Source organism: Semicossyphus pulcher, unplaced genomic scaffold (assembly GCF_022749685.1).
Source record: "Semicossyphus pulcher isolate SPU_LCO1_2020_fin unplaced genomic scaffold, fSemPul1.0.p SCAF_22, whole genome shotgun sequence".
NCBI classification, from domain to species: domain Eukaryota; kingdom Metazoa; phylum Chordata; class Actinopteri; order Labriformes; family Labridae; genus Semicossyphus; species Semicossyphus pulcher.
In genome coordinates, this window is record NW_027211696.1 from 14,617,823 (window position 1) to 14,635,817 (window position 17,995).

The following is a 17,995-nucleotide window of genomic DNA, read 5'->3' on the forward strand; positions in this document are numbered from 1 at the left end:
TAGATGAAGGCAAACAGTCTGAAAAGGAAAGCGACCGTCAGCGAGGAAAATCAAGAGTTACAACCGGAGCCAACCGAGGACGTCACACATGCAACACTGTCTGGATATCTGGGACGTGTGCTCCTGCAATTACCGTTTATCGCCATAGGTGCTGCCAAAGAAAATGAAACTGAGATCTTCGAGATTAAAACTTTAACGTTCAAGTTCATCGCTGCTATTTTACCTTCTGTTTCTTCCTCAGCATCACCTTGACTCCGTCCACAGACACCACGATGCTGACCTTCTTCTTCTTGATGTTCTTGGCCTTGAATTCATACTACGGAAACAGAAGAACAAGGAACATCAGAATTGCAGTACGACATACTGATAATCGCCTTTCTTTCCTGTTTAAATTAAAAACATTGATGATGAGATCAGGCAGCACAGTTGGAAGTAGACTTTTACTGTCGGTTTGTTTGCTTCATAGAGACGGAGCTGATTACACATATCTGAACAAAGATACATAACAAGTCACTACCTTGTAAAATATTGGAAACCATACACTATAGCACAAAAAGCACCTCTTATATACTATGATACCATATCAATCACTAATTACTGTCTTCATTGTTATAATCGGCAGAATATTTGTTGATCACATGCAACAGTTCTTCACCCAAATATACACATTAAATATTAAGTGTCATATGAGAAAGCAAAGAAGGAAAACGTAACACTGTCGACGCTTTAACCAACTTTTTGCCTTAAAAAATGAATTAAACAATAAATAAATAATTTTTGTTTTTAATTAAACTTATTATTTAATTGACAAACTGTTTCATTTGTGCGTGCAAGCACATGTTTGACACACAGCTACACTGCACTAGAGGTGGGCGGTGTCACATTTTGCAACACCCACAGCAGTGTTTCCCCCCCACACCTCGGCGGGCACAACGCGGGTACAGCACTTGATGACTGTCAACAGAGCAGACACACGCAGGGAGAGACACACAGAAGGAGGCAGGGGCGGGACAGGCAGCTGTTCGCAGGTACAGCAGAGAGGTGTGTGTGTGTGTGGAGGAAATAACTCAAGAGAGGCAAGGTGAGCAGGTTAAAGTAGTTTTGTGAACAAACAGTAACATATGGTGGACAGAGCAAAAAGAGCTACAATCATGATTTGAGAAAATTCCCTCTTTTCATTTTGTAACACCACAAAAAGCAAAAGAAACACAGTGATGTAACTTTCAGGTCGTATCTCCCACCCCTACCCTGCACACACCTTCATTCCTCTACCTCCTCATTGCATTGTGTGTGTATGTCCTGCTGCAATTTGGCATGCCTACAGAATAGAGGACATCAATGGGAACAATCTGTCAGCATTAAAAGATGATCTTCAGTGCACTTTAATATATCAGAATCTTTAATATCTTGGCAGCTCACAATAGGAGCACTGATAAAAGTCTGTTGAATATTTGAAGCCACGCCAAGTGAAGGAACTGAAAACGCTCTCTGGTGCCAAAGGAAAAGAGAAAGGACAAATTAGGGTAACAGAGATACATCATTATCAAAGTTCACTGTAGGAGAGCTACCATCCAATACTCCATTCAAGCACATTCTGACTGATTGCATTTGGTTAATTGCACTATCACGGGCACAATTCATAAAGTACAGCAGCTATATATAAGAGCATGAAAGTGAAAGGCTCAGAATATAGTTTTATTTGCTGAGCGTTGCACAACAGCTGCGTCTGCACGGAGTTACTAAAATGTTTCCACCTCATCAGCTGGTCAGCCTCTCCGCTGAGGAACTCAGCAAGTCTGTCGACTCACATCAGTGTCGCTTTTGAACATGAAGCAGGGTTTAACCCTGAGTCACTACCAGCTGTCAGGACCGGCTCTGTGTTACATAATGCAGGTGTTTGACCTTTGAGCCGTCAACACTGGTTTCATTCTGTGGCCGTTATTAGTTCAAGAATGTTTGATGCAAGTCATCGGTGAAAAACAGTACTCCGTTTAAAATATGTTCGATACTTAAGCCCTTTCATTTGATTAAGCTTATTTTGATTTTCTTGCTGAAGCTAGAACCAGGCGGCGATTAGCTTAGCTTAGCATAAATACTTGAAAATGAGGGAAACAGCTAGCTTGGCGAGAAATGTTTGCATGCAAGCCCCTTTTAAGCTCATCATTGAGCAACTGTTTCCTCCTGCCAGCAGTCTATAGGCTAAGCTAAGCTAACTGCCTCCTGGCTGCAGCTTTTTATTTAGCAGATGGAAATGACAGGTGTATGAATTTCTTATCTCACCTTATGTTAATAAATACATTTCCCAAAACGTAGAACAATTCCTGTAATATAGCTATCATAAAAACAACAGTCCATTCAATGCCCTTGAGTGAAACCGGATGTTTTTGGCTGCTTGCGGGCAGCAGAATTAAGATGGACTTGTCGTCTATTAAGTTGATTGTTGGAACTTGCAACAGTTTGTTATTTATCCAGCAATACTGTTTCCAGTATTTACTCTCAGTACGCTCTGTTTTTGGTCCCCACCAACATGGCCCACTGTGGGGAAATATCCGTCTCTTTAGCAGCAACATTGTCCATCAAGTTCACTGGCTGGTTGCTAACATGTTCTGCCAGCCGTTTTGTGCCGAGCAGCTGCCTACCAAGGTTAAATAAGTAGTTGGTCAGATAGCTACCATAATACATTTTTCCCATCTAAAAAGTGGGCTGCGTCCTATATACCGTTATGACCAATATACAAGTAGAAAAGGCAGAGAGGTATTTTATTGTAGGGCTGGGCGTTATGGCCAAAATTTTACATATCTCGATTAAAGATGTATATCACGATAAATCATGTTTTGTGGTAATTCAACAAACAATAAGTCTATATGAAATAACCTCATGGTAAAGCGTATTTTTTGGATAATCCTGTGTGAATTAAATACTTTACAAATAAAAAGTTGTCACTCAGGCTGAGTCTGAGTCCAGGTTCACTCCCACGTGCAAGGATTAGAACGCAAACTGCTGTCAAACTGACGGAAAAATAGCCATAAAGCAGTTCAGCCGCTGGTTATATGACATCACGATAGAGACGGTATAGAAACACAGATATTTTCAGATTGTTTTAACGATATATTGTCATACTGCCCAGCCCCTATTGTGTTACTGTATTTTACCCAGACGATAGCGCTATACTCAAGCTAAAGCTTCGTCACAACCTGCGCCGCCACCCTCACAATAATCAACATTACTGTAGGCTTCCGGCTACCGCTAGCTACAGCACCGGTTGCTAGCAGGATTGCTAACTCGATATGGCGAAAACAGATGCTTGGCTATAATGTGTTTGAACTGAAAATAACACGTATAGCTATAGAAAACCTTTTTTTCCTCTGGAACACCTCCGAAAACGGACTGCGTCTTATATTCCTGAATTTACGTAGTTATTAACAAAGTAACGAAACTTGCTGTTAAGCTACATTAAGCTAGGAGGAGCAGCAGTCTATTCCTCTGTTGTTTCTACACTACAAACAACACCTTTATTACATTACATTGTTTTTTCCTTTTTCTTTTCATACATATTTCATTACAAAAATATAAATACACTAAACCCCCCCGGCTCACTTACTCACGTACAGACTAAATTGTGCCAAACTGTTCTTTCCAATTTGAGTAAATTAGTCAAAGCAGCATCTATATCTCCACTTTTTTTAATCACATCTTGTGTTCTTGAACTCAAAATGAGGTAAAAGTACAAGCTGGGACTTTTTCTTTTAAATAAAATCTGCTGCTGCTGACAAAGCTTTTCCAACAGGAGCTGGCAAAGCTTCACGCGACACAATAAATGTCCAGTCTGCTGTTTTAAAACATTCTGCCAATTTGTTAATATACAGCTTAAGTGAACGGTATTAGGAAAATTAATAAGTAAGAGGGAGAGAGGAGAGAATGTGTTGTTAAAAAGCAAAGGGGTAAAATGAGCGCCAGTTTGGAGATGAGCAAAAAAACTAAAGAATATTAGGGGAGAGGAGGAGGGAGAGGAGGAGGCAGAGGAGCGGAGGAGACAGCTGTTGTTATGTAAGGACCTCCTGCTAATTTTGACCTTTTATTGCAGCAACACAATGCTGCCATGGATCAATTAGCCGAGCATTATGAACAGGTCGAGACATACCAAACATGATTATGAGAGAATTTTATGAACCTTTTTACGTCGTCGCTGTCTGTGAATGTGAGCAGCGTCCGACAGCAAATCACTGTCATGACGTCAATGATGCAATTTTATGTCACATTGGTTTCCACGTTTCCCCCACACCTTCTTTCATGCTAATTCTCTGCTTGTGTCTGTTCGAAATGCCCTGCTCTTCCTGCCCCGGATCCATGGTGATTAAAGATTCAGTCTCTAATTATACAGAAGCGAGTCCTGAGAGAGCTGATTAAATGGAGAATAGGTTTAGAGAGGGAGAGCAGGAAACACACCGCAGAGACAGACAGGGAGGGATGTGGGGAAACGCTCGGGCTGCCGAGTGAAGAGGAATGAGATGAAAGGAAAGTGTCAAAGAGTGAAACCTAAAACCAGGCACTGAACTTCCACTTATATCTACCAGTACACTTATGAACCTCGAGCGAAATCCACTGATCCTGACAAAACAGTGTTTGCTCACGGGCAAATAATGACACAGGAAATACTAATTAAGAAAGAAAGGAAGTGTGAGTTCCGGGCATCAACTTGCCAAACAGCTCTGAGGCAGACAAAAGGTAGTAAAAGGACATCAGACGAGACAAGAATACAGTTATTAGCTGTGTCCCAGTCCAGGGGCTGCATCCTTCGAAGGCCGTCTTTGAAGGTCGATTGTGGCACGGCGCAGCGGCGCGTCGAAGGCTGTCCCAATTCGAAGGCTCCTTCAGACGCGTCCTCCTTTTCCCGGGCCGCGAAGGATCCATCAGGTGCATCCTTCGTGGCCCAACGTATCCCGAGATTGATTGCGCGCAAACAAGATGGCGGACTCTAACGCGGCCGAGGAATACACTTTTAAATGTAAAACTTTTTGGTTTCAACTCAGTCGAATAGTTAGAGTTACACATGTTGTACACAAACGAAAGGGGCCTTGTTTATCTTACGGTGATTTATTTGTGGCATGGAAGGATTGTTGTTGGCAGCAGAAAACCACCGTCCTTTTCACTCTAATGAAAAAGTAAACATCCAGTCAGGAGCCACAAATCATCTGTGGGAAAAACTTTCATTAGCTAGCTGTCAGTTAGCCAGCTAATGAATTACCCGCAGGCTTAAGCCCTTTTTACACTGTTACGTTCCGTCTTCTTTGTAGAACGCACGGAGGTTGAATGATGGGGCGAAGTCGTTCTGCCTCTGAGCCGGCATCGGAGGTAGTAACAGAGGCGAAACGGCATCTGTTGTTTACACCTCACGCACGTTTTGCTTGTGCAACGCTGGAACACTTTGTAAAAACACACACTAGGGTGGTTTCTTGGTCCAATATAAAATTGGCAAAGGCTGCATGACGGCGGAGCTTGGTTACGGTACTGAGGCGGATCCGCAGTGTAAAAAGGGCTTTAGACTGTTGACTATGATAACTTAGCCTCTGCCTACCACTCAAAATTCTCCAGCTCCACCCACTCTTTCAATGTATGTCTGGCTATAGAAAACCAACTTGCGCACCACTGTTACTGAGGACGTCAGTAAAGTGGCTAAGTGCAGTCTATACAGTCTATGACAGTCAATATACTGCTGAAGCTTCACTACAAACTCTCATCATAGAGGCTATTTTAGCTGGCAGGTTAACAATGAGTGATGGGTCGTGGTAAAGTTCATGCGACATCTTAAAAATATATTTCCCTTTGTTTTTACAGTGGCTGTAGCGCATCAGAAAGCTGTTTACTATCTGCCATTAAATAAGAACAGAAGAAGAAAGCATTAGTGCAAGGTGCCGGTGAAACAGGTGTTGTGCTGTGAGATTCAGAAGCAGAGAAAAATTTAATTAATAATAAAATTAATAATATTTGCATACTACAAATATTGAATAAAAAAGTCCCAGACTAAATGCTGGTAGTTTTGGACACAAAATCTGCTGGCAACCACATAAGAGAGTGAAATAAGGAAAACACACAGGGTCCAACACACACTGCAAACTCTGCTAACTTTACAAACACATCCGTGTGGAAAACCTCACACACAGCTCTTCTATAATTCACTGTTTACGCCACAATTCTGGTGTTCCAAAATGAGACTTTGCAACTTCATTTAAAAGTATGAAATTTTTATATTTTCTATGCTTAAGTGCCAAGTGTTTGAAATATTCAAGCTTCTAATGCACTTAGTTTGTTTCTTCCACAAACAGGCAAACAATTAAAAGCTTATGACTCAGGTTCCCATCAGCCTCAGCATGTCAGGTTAGAAATCTCTCCGACCAGGCAGAAAGAGGAGCTTAGTTTACTTTACTCTGCTTTTACACATTCCTGAATTTTCAGGATGCCTTGAGGAGTTCTAATGAAATGCGTATGACTAATATGTGTGAAGGAGCGAGTCCTAAGATGCACTCTTGGCAGATTTGTCTTAACACCTTAAAACTATCCTGCGAGTGCTGCAGAGCTACAGTAACGTTCAACATTCAGAGCGAGAGAGCGTTTATTTCAGACCCCTCTCAGCGTGGATGTGTGCATTACAGCCGTCAGACTCATCAGTCTTCTCAGGCAGTGGAACAAATTTCAGCCGGCGCTTCCCTCTGCAATCTATTATGAAAGTGTCACACAGAATAGTGATGGCCTTTGCTGTATGCACAAAATGAAGAAGGGGACGCAGGCCCTCAGTAGAATTTTTTAAACCCTGTTTAATAAATTCTCTCTTCAACAGACAAAACATATTAAAAGTTCAAGCCAGAGGAGACACAAGGCCACTCGCTCTTTATTAATAATATGTGAGCGAGCCAAGACAGTGGAATATGGTGTGACAGTTTCAGAGCAGTCGGAGCAGAACAAGCTGTGACCACAGCTCCACTATAATCACTATTTTATATCGGAAAGTCAGTCAGTATGACAGCTACTTTAAGCTTCTTTGTGTCGTGAACTCATAATATAATGACTAAATAGAAGGCTGAAGAATCAAACTAATTTTTGTAGCCACTGCAGATTCAAGATATTCCATCCATCCATTATGTATTCCGCTTATCCTGTTCAGGGTCGCAGCTGTCATTGGGCGAGAGGCAGGGGTACACACTGGACTGGACACACAACCTTTCACACCTACAGGCAATTTTAGACTTGCCGAGAGTGTCTTTGGATTGTGGGAGGAAGCCGGAGTACCCAGAGGGAACCTACGCATGCACGGGGAGAACGTGCAAACTCCACACAGAAAAGACTACCACGTCCGAACTGGGATTCGAACCATGAACCTTCCAGCTGTGAGGCGACAGCGCTAACTACTTCACCACGGTGCAGTCTATTAGATATAAAACTACTTCATAGCTCTCTCATATCTGTGCACTAAATATAAAGGGACAGCCGTTAGACAGTTAGCTTAGCTTAGCATAAAGAAAAAGGGGAAACAGATGTATCTTCCAATGACAAGAAAAATATATATGCCAAACCTCTTCAGATCTCTTTCAGAAGTTTTATCTAGCTATAACATGATCAGAATATAACAATGACACAAAGTGGTTTAACAGAGATTCTCAAGGTTTTTTATCTTTAGACAAAGTCAGGCAAACTGGCTCTACCTGCTACCCGGAGCTAAGCTGAGACTGATATTGATCTCCCCAAACAGATCCCAAGATACAGATCAAAATCCATTCCTGTCCAAATACCTCGACGGATAAGGAGGCTTGAGACTCAGAGTAAACTGTGGAGGACGTCCCAGAGGGCACAAGGGACTCTAGTCGACTCCAGTGTTATGAAGTGTGCACCCTGGAGGAACAGCGCTCACAGTCATTACTTTGAAGGAGTTCTACTGGAGCTGTTGTCTGTGAAGCAGTGGTGTAGTCGAGTCACCAAACCTCGAGTTGAAGTCGAGTCTTGAGTCCCCAAAAGAGAATTTGAGTCGAGTCCCCATTACCTGAGTCAAAGTCTGCGTGCTCAAGGTTTAACTATGTTAAATGCTACTAAGCTGAGCTTTAACTCTCCATCATCTGTGAGTCCTTATCCTAAGCTACAACACTGCTGTGAAGGTTCTCCGTCATCCAGGCAACAGTAATTTGATGCTTGATACAAAAGGCAACTGGAGTTGGTTGACGTTCTTCAAAAGTGAAACGTCCTTAAGAACTTCAACTTAGTCCAGCTGCCTTTTAGATTAAGCTTCAAATTACTGGAGATATTATAAATAAACCTCCAGGCTCCAAAAGGCACCCGTCAACAACCTCTTAATGAAAGGCCTCCGAGTCCTTCAGATCAGGTTATTTGATACACACTTGACAGTTTATTTCCTCCTGGTTTCATGAATATTCTTCGACTGAATAATTATGCAGGATTCAAGTTTTGCAAACCAAATCATGGAATAAGAAATTATGGGAAACCCCCCCCAAAACTCCCCTTGGTTGATCCTGAAAAGCAGAGGAATGCGGGGTGCATTGTGGGTCGTTGATGCTCCCTGTAGTACCATTGAATCCATACAGGAGTACACAATAGCCTCTATAGATCGCAACCTAGCAACCCCTTCATTACAATTCCCAGGATTTGGGGACTTCCAAGGAATTTCACTGCTTTTTGGTAGACAAAGAGAAGACTGTTGGAGCTGAGAAACACAACAGCTGCCCGACGGCGCGGCATTTCATGTGAAAAAAAAGATTCTTGGAAATCAGAGGAAACAATCTGAAATAAAATTAGCACTTTTATTTTATAACTCCAACAATTAGGGCTCATTTCTTTTTAGAAGGGAAGCACGTGTTCTTGCAGCTTCTCTCCACAACGTCCCATTAGTTTAACACAGAATTGGGGCTTTAATCACTGCTGCTCAACTAGTCTCCCTCCCTGTGAGAGGTATTTTCAGACAGGCCTCTCTGCCTCGCGGCCAAACGGGGAGGACGGAGTGACTCCCATGACGCCGAGAAAGAGGCCCAAACCTCTGGAGTGAACTGGCATGTCTCATCATTAGTCAGCAGGAGTGTGATAAGGGGAGCAATTACCCCGAGAGACGCCACGGACGACGACCTTGGCCTAAATCAGGAAAGAAGGGGGAGGGGTTTGTGCTTTGTGCAGGCTGGCAGAGCTATGTGTAAGAAAACGAAAGGAAGAGCAACGTGGATAGAGATAAATAGGCGGACATGATTAAAAAAATGTGTGTGTGCGTGTGTTCAGATGCTTGCTGGTGCCTGTCTCTGCCTGCGTGAGTGGTTTCCGCCTGAGTGCAGATATTTCCGATTGGACGGCAGTGTGTTGGCAGCCTCCAGTGAGCAGCAGCAGTCTGGTCCTGTGGGAGAGAGGGCGCAAACAGGAAACGGCCCGCTTAAAGGGCTGCTAAACGGGGGCTTCTGCATGGCAGCGGGGTTACATCGATCGGCCATAACATTATGACCACCCGCCTCTGAAGGTGCGCTGCGGTATCCAAGACATTAGCAGCAGATCCTTTAAGACCTGGAAGTTGCGGGGAGGGGCTTGTTTGTCCCGCACGTCCCACAGATGCTCCTTCTGGGGAATCTGGAGGCCAAATCAACACCTTGAACTTCGTGTTCCTCAAACCATTCCTCATCAACAAACAACACGTCAACTTCAAGGACAAAATGTTCTCTTGCTGCCAACACATCCCACATTGTAACAAGATAATAAATGTTATTCACTTGACCTGTCAGTGCTTATAATGTTATGACTGATCGGTGTACGTGCAACACTGGAATTTACTGAAAGGGCAACCAAGGCTTTTATTGTGAAATACATCTTTTTACACGGGGTTTGGTGTGGTTTTGATTGAAGGGATTTGTTGAGGGCTGTAGCAATTTCTTGAGAAAATATAGGCACATTTTTTTCATCAAAGACTAACTTAATCGACATAAGTGTGGGCAGTACTGTGTGAGTATTATATCCGTCACACAACAAGCTTGGGCACGTGACTTGAGAAGACCTGTGATCAGCGTGGTTTGCAAAGTGGAAAAAAAAAACGAGGGATGACAAGAAGAGAGAGACCAGGGAAGCGGCAGAAAGCTTCCAAAGTTTGTGATCATTTCAAGCCGATACACAACAGAAACTCTGCAAAGTGCGCCTTGTGTAGAGTTGAACACAAGCCAGTGTTCAGTATTTAACATAGATCAGTATTAACGCTTGTCAAAATGAAGGTAATATGTGACTGCTAGTTAATGCTGAAGAACGCAAGTTGAACATGCATGCACACGGAGAAGTAGCAACAATTTACTGAAGACAACCACAGATAATAAAAAGTTGCACTCAATTCATGAAAGTTTGAAGATTTTCAAACAGACACATAATGATGCATTAAGTACTCCAGAAAATATCAGATGCTGTGAGCTGCAATCGGAGCCTAAATGCACCAATCCATAACATATCCGATCAGCCATAACATTATGACCACCTGCCTAATGTTGTGTAGGACCCTCTTTGTCCACCAACAGCCCTGACCCATCGAGGCATGGACTCCACTAGACCTCTGAAGGTGTGCTGAGGTATCACCAAGTCCTGCAAGTTGTGAGGTGGGGCCTCCATGGATGCACTTGTTTGTCCAGCACATCCCACAGATGCTCGATTGGATCGAGATCTGGGGAATTTGGAGCCTGAGTCAACACCTTGAACTCGTCGTGTTCCTCAAACCATTCCTGAGCCATGTTTGCAGTGTGGCAGGGCGCATCATACTGCCATCAGGGAATACTGTTTCCATAAAAGGGTGTACTTGGTCTGTAACAATGTTACGGTAGATGGTATGGAATGGCAGGACCCAAGGTTTCCCAGCAGAACAGAACCAGCCCAAAAGCATCACACTGCCTCAGCCGGCTTCCCTTCTTCCCATAGTGCATCCTGGTGCCATGTCTTCCCCAGGTAAGCGACGCACCCGGCCATCCACGTGATGTAAAAGAAAACGTGATTCATCAGACCAGGTCGCCTTCTTCCATCGCTCCGTGGTCCAGTTCTGATGCTCGCGTGCCCATTGTAGGTGCTTTCGGCGGTGGACAGGGCTACGCAGCCCCAAACGCAACAAACTGCAATGCATGTGTCAGAACCAGCATTAACTTTCTCAGCTATTTGAGCTGCAGCAGCACTTCTGTTGGATCAGACCACACGGGCTAGCATTCGCTCCCCAGGCACATCAATGCTCCTAGGCCGCCCATGAACATGTCGCTGGTTCACTGGTTTTCCTTCCTCGGAGCACTTTGGTCGGTGCTGACCGGGAACACCCTACAAGTCCACAAGCTAATCAGTGCACATTCAGTTAAGCTTGATTGCAGTGAGCAGGGTCAGCAGGTTGTTAGTTTCTTGTTGGAATAATGGGCAGAATACTGTTTGTGTGTGCTTCTTTTTTCCATTTCAGGGTGTTTCTTCTTGATGTTTGTGATAAAATCCTGGAGGACAGATAGCTGCAGCTGGCAGTGACTCTGCACCAGCTCCATCTGGGAGCTACAGCTGTGACTTCTTTAGATAAATGACTTTCATTACTTACACTGCAAGTGTGTTTATAGTGGCTGACACACTGAATTGATCACTCCTGTACGCTGTGTTAATACGTCTGAGCAGAGGCAGGAAGGAATCAAAGCCCCTGAACTCGGAGCAGCAATTACAACAGAGCATGTTGCACACCTGATTGTTCACCATTACGCCTCAAGGTCAGGAGGAAAAGCCGCCACGGTTGAAAGCAGTTAGCGTGATGCGGGATGAGTCAACGTGTACCGTTAGAGAGGAATCAAATCCACGGGAAGCGGGCTTGTCAGAGGAAACAGCTAAGCCCCAGTGCGGGCCTGGGCAGACACTCCTCGAGTGTTGGCGCCCTTGCGGTGAGAATGGAGGCACGCCTGAGCGACTCGCTGACAGGCACAGAGAGAGGACAGCCAGTCCCAGAGCGCTGACGGCAGCTACTCAGGGTTAGTCACATGGGACAGGGAGGAAATACAAAGGAACGACCTGAGCATGCCAAACAACCACTCTCAATGAAATACAGGCAGAAGATGCACATGGATACACACTATACATACTCTCAGGCAGAAACCTTCAATAGATTTACTGTCCCAGAATAATCCCAGAGCCATTCTCGCATTCCTTACACAAGCTCAAATCCAAAGTGACGTATTACTCAGTTATAATCTCATCTGTGGAGTCAAAATGTTCAAGAATCAAGAAGACATGTACTTATTTCTGGAAGGATGGAGGAAAGGCAGAACTACACCTGCAGTCTCCACAGCTTGACTCATCTGAATCCAAGTTAAACACAGTGGCAGTGTCTCCTTTAAATGCAAATCTGAGAGACGAGTAACTCCACTGCAATTAAAGAAAATTAGTCCCAATGTAGCAGATCATTGTTGGTGTGGTTGTGGCGAGAGAGACTCACTTCCTGCACTGCAGAAGAGAGAGATGTTTGAGTAAAGGAAATGTTACATTAATATTGTTATTGATATGTAGCCTGCAAGAATCAGGTGTTGTGCTGTTTGTAACTCTGCAAAGTTTGGCACAGTTTAAAGGGCCAGTTGGCCGATTTTCAACCTCAGTCCTATCATGCTATCATGGGGAGCTAATGTCATTATGGTAGGAAAAAATGCAGTTTGGCTCTGGGCCTTTGGAGGACACTATCAGCATCTCCAATGGGCCCTGGAAAACCTCCGCCAGGCTTCGTAAAATGCGTCATCAGGCGGAGGCCAGGGAGCTCGCTAAACTACACTTCCTCAATCTAGGACGCCCGCCTCCGATGTCATGTCTCGTTCCAAATCGTCAGGTTTGAAATGTAGACTGCAGACCTGAAGATTTTTTAAACGATCCACCGGTATATTCTCGTCGTATTTCGGATTCTGTTCCTCTCCGAGCCGTTGCCGGCAGTGAAACAGTAGTATTTCACTCCAGCGTCTCTCGCTGGGCCGTTCCTTTTCAGAGGGAGGGGTGCAATGCACGCTGGGTGTTGTAGGAATGTAGAATGGGCGAAACCACGAGCTGTTTGTACAACTTTCTCCACAGCTATGGCTATCAAATATGATTGATTCTATCGATTACAGAGAACACCAGCTTTGACTGACAGTAGCCTTTTTTACACTGCGGTTCTGCCTCAGCGCCGTAATGAGGCTCCGTCCTCATGCCACCTTTGTCATTCTAAAGCCTCCTCAGTGTTTTTTTTTTAATAGCGTTGCAGAAGCAAAACGTGCGTGAGGTGTAAATAAACAGCGCTTGCTTCAAAACACACAAACTGCGCTGTTTTGCTCTGCCGACTCTGCAGTTTACACAGACGACGTTTCGCCTCTGTTACTACCGCCGATGAAGGCTCAAAGGCGGAACGACTTCGCCCCACTGTTATGCCTCTGTTCGTTCTACATAGAAGACGGTACATAAGATAATCTCGCCTTGAACTGGCAGTGTAAAAGAGGCTAGTGGCTTTTTCCAGGGCGAATTGCTTCTTTAAAAGGCCGTTGTAACTTTCATCTGCTAAAGAGGAAAAGTTTCCCTACGACAACAGTTAGTCTGAGTTTTAGGTGCCTGTGGACTAGCAGGATCTTGAGATCCTAGTTTGGAAGCCAACCATGACCGAGTGTGCAACTTATATAAGCGTGAGGTGGAAAGTTGAAGCCTCCATACACACCAACTACTCTGAGAATGGACTCTTCAGAGTAGTATATCTTGTGTCTACGAGTCCAACTTGTGAAACAAAAGTAATTGCTTATTCATGGATTCTGGATTTTTCAAAGTTCCTTTGAAGAATTCTTAACTCATTAATTAAACTTTGATGTGTGAAAAAACACATCAGAGGCGAGTTTATCATTCAAAGCTGATATTTTATGTTTCAACACCAATCTGAGACGAATCTTTTGTAACCAATGAAAGATAAAAATGTCCAAGTATTAATTTGGGATTTGTAGACGCTTTGAATGAATTAGGAAACTTAACAGAGCTGCTGCTTGTTTCTGATGATGACATCGTCTTTGTGAGTAACCTCTGCTTTTGTGTTGCAGACTTGTAATTAGCGTAAAAGCTTTGTGCTTAGTTGTTTAATCATTTTTACACAAACGAATATAATTATTTCTTGAAACTCGAAAAGAACAACTCTGTTACACTTACACAGTGATGTATAATCTTTGTCTGCAACAGTGACATTTGCATCGCTTTCAGGAGCTTGTAAATAGATGCACATCATTTCCTAAAGTGCTTCACTGGCTCGACAAGCGAGGCCGTCTGGGTATCATCTAGCAGAGACTGCTTGGCTCCTGTTAGTGTATCTAGACTGACTTTATAACAGATCAATCCAAACTGAAACTAGCTGTAGGCAGACCGATCGGAGGATAAGGTCGAGATCTAAGGGCAACAGAGCGTCCTGCAGCAAATAACAGGAGTCATGGTGATACAGAGATGCTGTCCGGGGGAGGAGTCCGGCAAAGCAGCAGTCAGAGTAATAGGATTACCCGGACGAACGCTGTCGGATCACAGCATCAAGTGCAGGGGGGGGCAACAAGCACCGATCTACATCCGTGTAATTAGGGGTGGGATCGCAGGGGAACTCACGATACGGTACGTGACCCACGATAACCGCCGGCCGACATTACCCCACTGTCTTCTTCTTCTTCTTCTTCTAGTATCCTGCTGTCAACTTCCTCTTCAGCCAATTAATTTCCGTTCACCCTCATTCACGTTATGCTCGTGGAGTCAAGCGCCACCATGAGTGAGGAGTCATGAAGCAGTGACGTGGTGAATAATCTGTCTGTCAGGACGACGATACATTGCTGTACGGATATTTTGTACCAACCCTACTTATAATGTGGAGACACAGTTTATGCTACTCTATAGGAAACACCTTAAGTTAAGGCTGCAGCAGACTCCTCACCTGGGGGGGTTTGAATATAGAGTGTGTCATGTCTCCAGGTCATGGTAAGTCGAAGCTTAATCCAAAAGTCTTCTTCAGTTCTAAACTGACTGGTGGACAGAGCTAGAAATAAAAGCCTCTGTAGGTCATTAATGTGTAATCAAGGGTAACCCAATCAAGGGTGAAATGTCAGGACCTTCAACCAAGTCCAGTTTCCTTTTGGATTAGGTGTGTCCTTTGATGGACCATCGCACGTTGATGAAAAAAGAGAAGTACACTAGAGATGGAATGATTAGCCGATTCATTGATATGTGAATTGGCAGAAAATATGTAGGAACTATTGTTTGTGAATTTTCAGACATTTGTAGTCAAAAATCTGAACTAATCAGGGTTGCAAGGACAAAATTGCTGGACCATTTAGCTTTAACCTTGGGTTATCCTCAGACTATGGGCTGGGCTTTGAACAGTTGGTCAGACAAAACACATTTCAAGGTGCCCCGTCGGACTTTGCGGAAACTGTTTTTTTTAAAGATGATTTGTTTGGTCATTTTTATTGCCTTTATTGATAGCACAGCTGACAACAGACAGGAAATATTGGGAGACGAAGGAGAGGGGATGACGCAGCAAAGGAACCTGCGGTCGCTGCCTCTAGGATGGGTTATTTCTTCCAGCGCAAGATTAAAGATGAACCTAGAATCTATTACAGCCCGGTGATACGAGCACTCATATCTGTTTCCAAATGATACCTATATGTCTGCCATCACAAAGGGGGAACACTAATGTGACTGGGCAGGATGCTTGTTAGCTGATTAGAAGGAGTTACATAATGAACGGAAACCATGGAGAGCAAAAAGTAGGTGAGCAGCTATTGAATAAAACAATGTGCGGTTTGAGGCCAAACGCACCCGCCTGATTAACCGCATGTTAACCCTGTTTAAGGGGGTAAACACGGGGTGTGAATCAGGGGCGCCATCTGTGCCTCACATGCAAACACGTCCCAAAAAGCCCCTCAGAAGAGGCTTTAAGAGTGTGTGCGAGCTTTCATAAAGCTCAGTCATGAGTAGCTTAAATCCTCGTCTGAGAGGTCTGAGACAGCTCCTCATGCAGACCGCGACGACTCGTCCGACAGCAGCCGGTCGGCCAAAGTGTGCCACCACATGGCACTGATTGATGACTGTTATTTTCACCTTATTCACTGCTGTCTGCACCGTCTCCCCCGGCTTACTGCTTCCTTCCATGTGTCAGGGTGAATATGAACTCACACCAAAGAGAGGGGCTTAAATTGCCGCACAAAAAAGACACCGAGTTCATATATTTGGTGGCTCTTATTGCTGAGGCTCTGTGATTCAGGATGAGCAATGCACTGCAATAGATTACAGGCAATCAAATGATCAAAAGCACAGAATGCCGTTTGAGCAGAATCAAAGGACTTAGTGGAGATGAGAAGTGTTCAGTGTGCAGTGTGATAACAAAGCTGATTATTACTATCTGTGTGAAATTACCCAGAAACAAGAACTTCAATCTACAGCTTCCCCAGTGGCTCTGTGAGGCTCTACTTCATAACGTTAGCGTGCTAACATGCTCACAATGACACTAAAATTATGATGTTTAGCATGTCACATAACAATGGTACCACCATGCTACCATTTTAGCATGCTAACATTAGCCTTTTCCTAAAACAAACTGCTGCTGAGGATGTTGGGAATGTGATGAGAGTGTTTGGTAAGAACCTCAAATGTTGCTCTGATGGAAAATGTTAATGTGAAAAGTTAAGAGAATGACGACCTAATTACAAATAAACCTGAGGGGTTATCTGGCCTTATCAGACCTATTTTTTAAACATAAATTATTCTGGAACATCTCAGCTCATGGGCTGCACGGTTGTGTAGTGGTTAGCACTTTTGACTCACAGCTAGAAGGTTCCTGGTTCCCAGTTCGGACATGGTCTTCTTCAGTTCAATTGATGGGTTTATACTAAATATTGTTAACCCTTTGCTAACCCTCTCCCCAAAGCTAGAAGGCTCCTGGTTCAGATGTAGGGGGCCTTTCTGTGTGGACTTTGCATGTTCTCCTGATGCAAAATTTGGTTCCCTCCGGGTATTCCAGCTTCCTCCCAAAGCCCAAAGACATGCTCGGTAAGTTAATTGGTGACTCTTAAATTGACGTAGATGTAAAAGGTTGTCTGTCTCTATGTGTCAGCCCTGTGACTGACTGGCGATCAGTCCAAGGTGTAACCCTGCATATCGACCAATGACAGCTTAGATTGGCTCCTGCCCTACCATGACCCTGAACACTACAAGCGGTATCGGATGGATGGAACCCAGCTTATTTTCATTATCCAAAATGACTCTTGACGCTATAACCAGTCAGAGACAAAAAACTTGAAACGTAGCAGTAGGCTAGGTAGCTAGCTCCAATATTAAATTAATTTATATTCTAGTTCAACAGATAACACAGACGTCTGGTACTACATGACTCAGTAGCCAGAACATACTAATTGTTTGTAATGCGAACTACTGTCTGGTTGCAGAACAGCTGCAGCCATAAATCTGCTGTTAAAAGACAAACAACTGTCTCGTCGTGATTAGCCGAACCAATCAGGCGAGATGATTGTCCGAATGGGGAAAGAATGAGGCGCATCTGCCAGAGCAAACACAATATGAGCTCGCAGAATTGTCTGGATCCAGGCAACCTCAGAGAAACATAGATGTCTGAACCAAATTTCATGTCAATCAATGGTTAGTGAGATTTTTAATCTGAAACCTAAATATAAACTCAGCTGGAGCCCTACAGGAGGAGCCAAGGATCAGTAAAGGGATTCATCTTCTGAGCATCGTGAATGCTTGAATAAAATATCACGGCAATCCATCCAATAGTTGATGATATATTTTGGTCTGAAACAAAGTGGTGGACCAAACAATTCCAATCCAATTTATTTTCTTATTTGTAAAAGACAAATCCAAGACGTAACACTCAATCTTGTAAGCTAGCAGTGACTGTATCCGTAGTACTCAGGATGTTCAGTTCATGGACCAAACCTTCAGGGATGTTCAGCTGGTGTACCATCTCATACCCACTGTGACTGTGACC

At 43.8% G+C, this 17,995-nt stretch overlaps 1 protein-coding gene across 1 annotated transcript in view; it reads right to left on the minus strand.

The window, feature by feature from the left end:
• The window catches only part of LOC138601741 (carboxyl-terminal PDZ ligand of neuronal nitric oxide synthase protein), a 70,946-nt gene that overhangs the window by 35,600 nt on the left and 17,351 nt on the right, over window positions 1-17,995 (minus strand). The window contains exon 3 of the mRNA XM_069672898.1: window positions 224-316. Within this exon, the coding sequence (XP_069528999.1) occupies window positions 224-316 (93 nt within the window). The remainder of the gene's footprint in view (window positions 1-223; window positions 317-17,995) is intronic.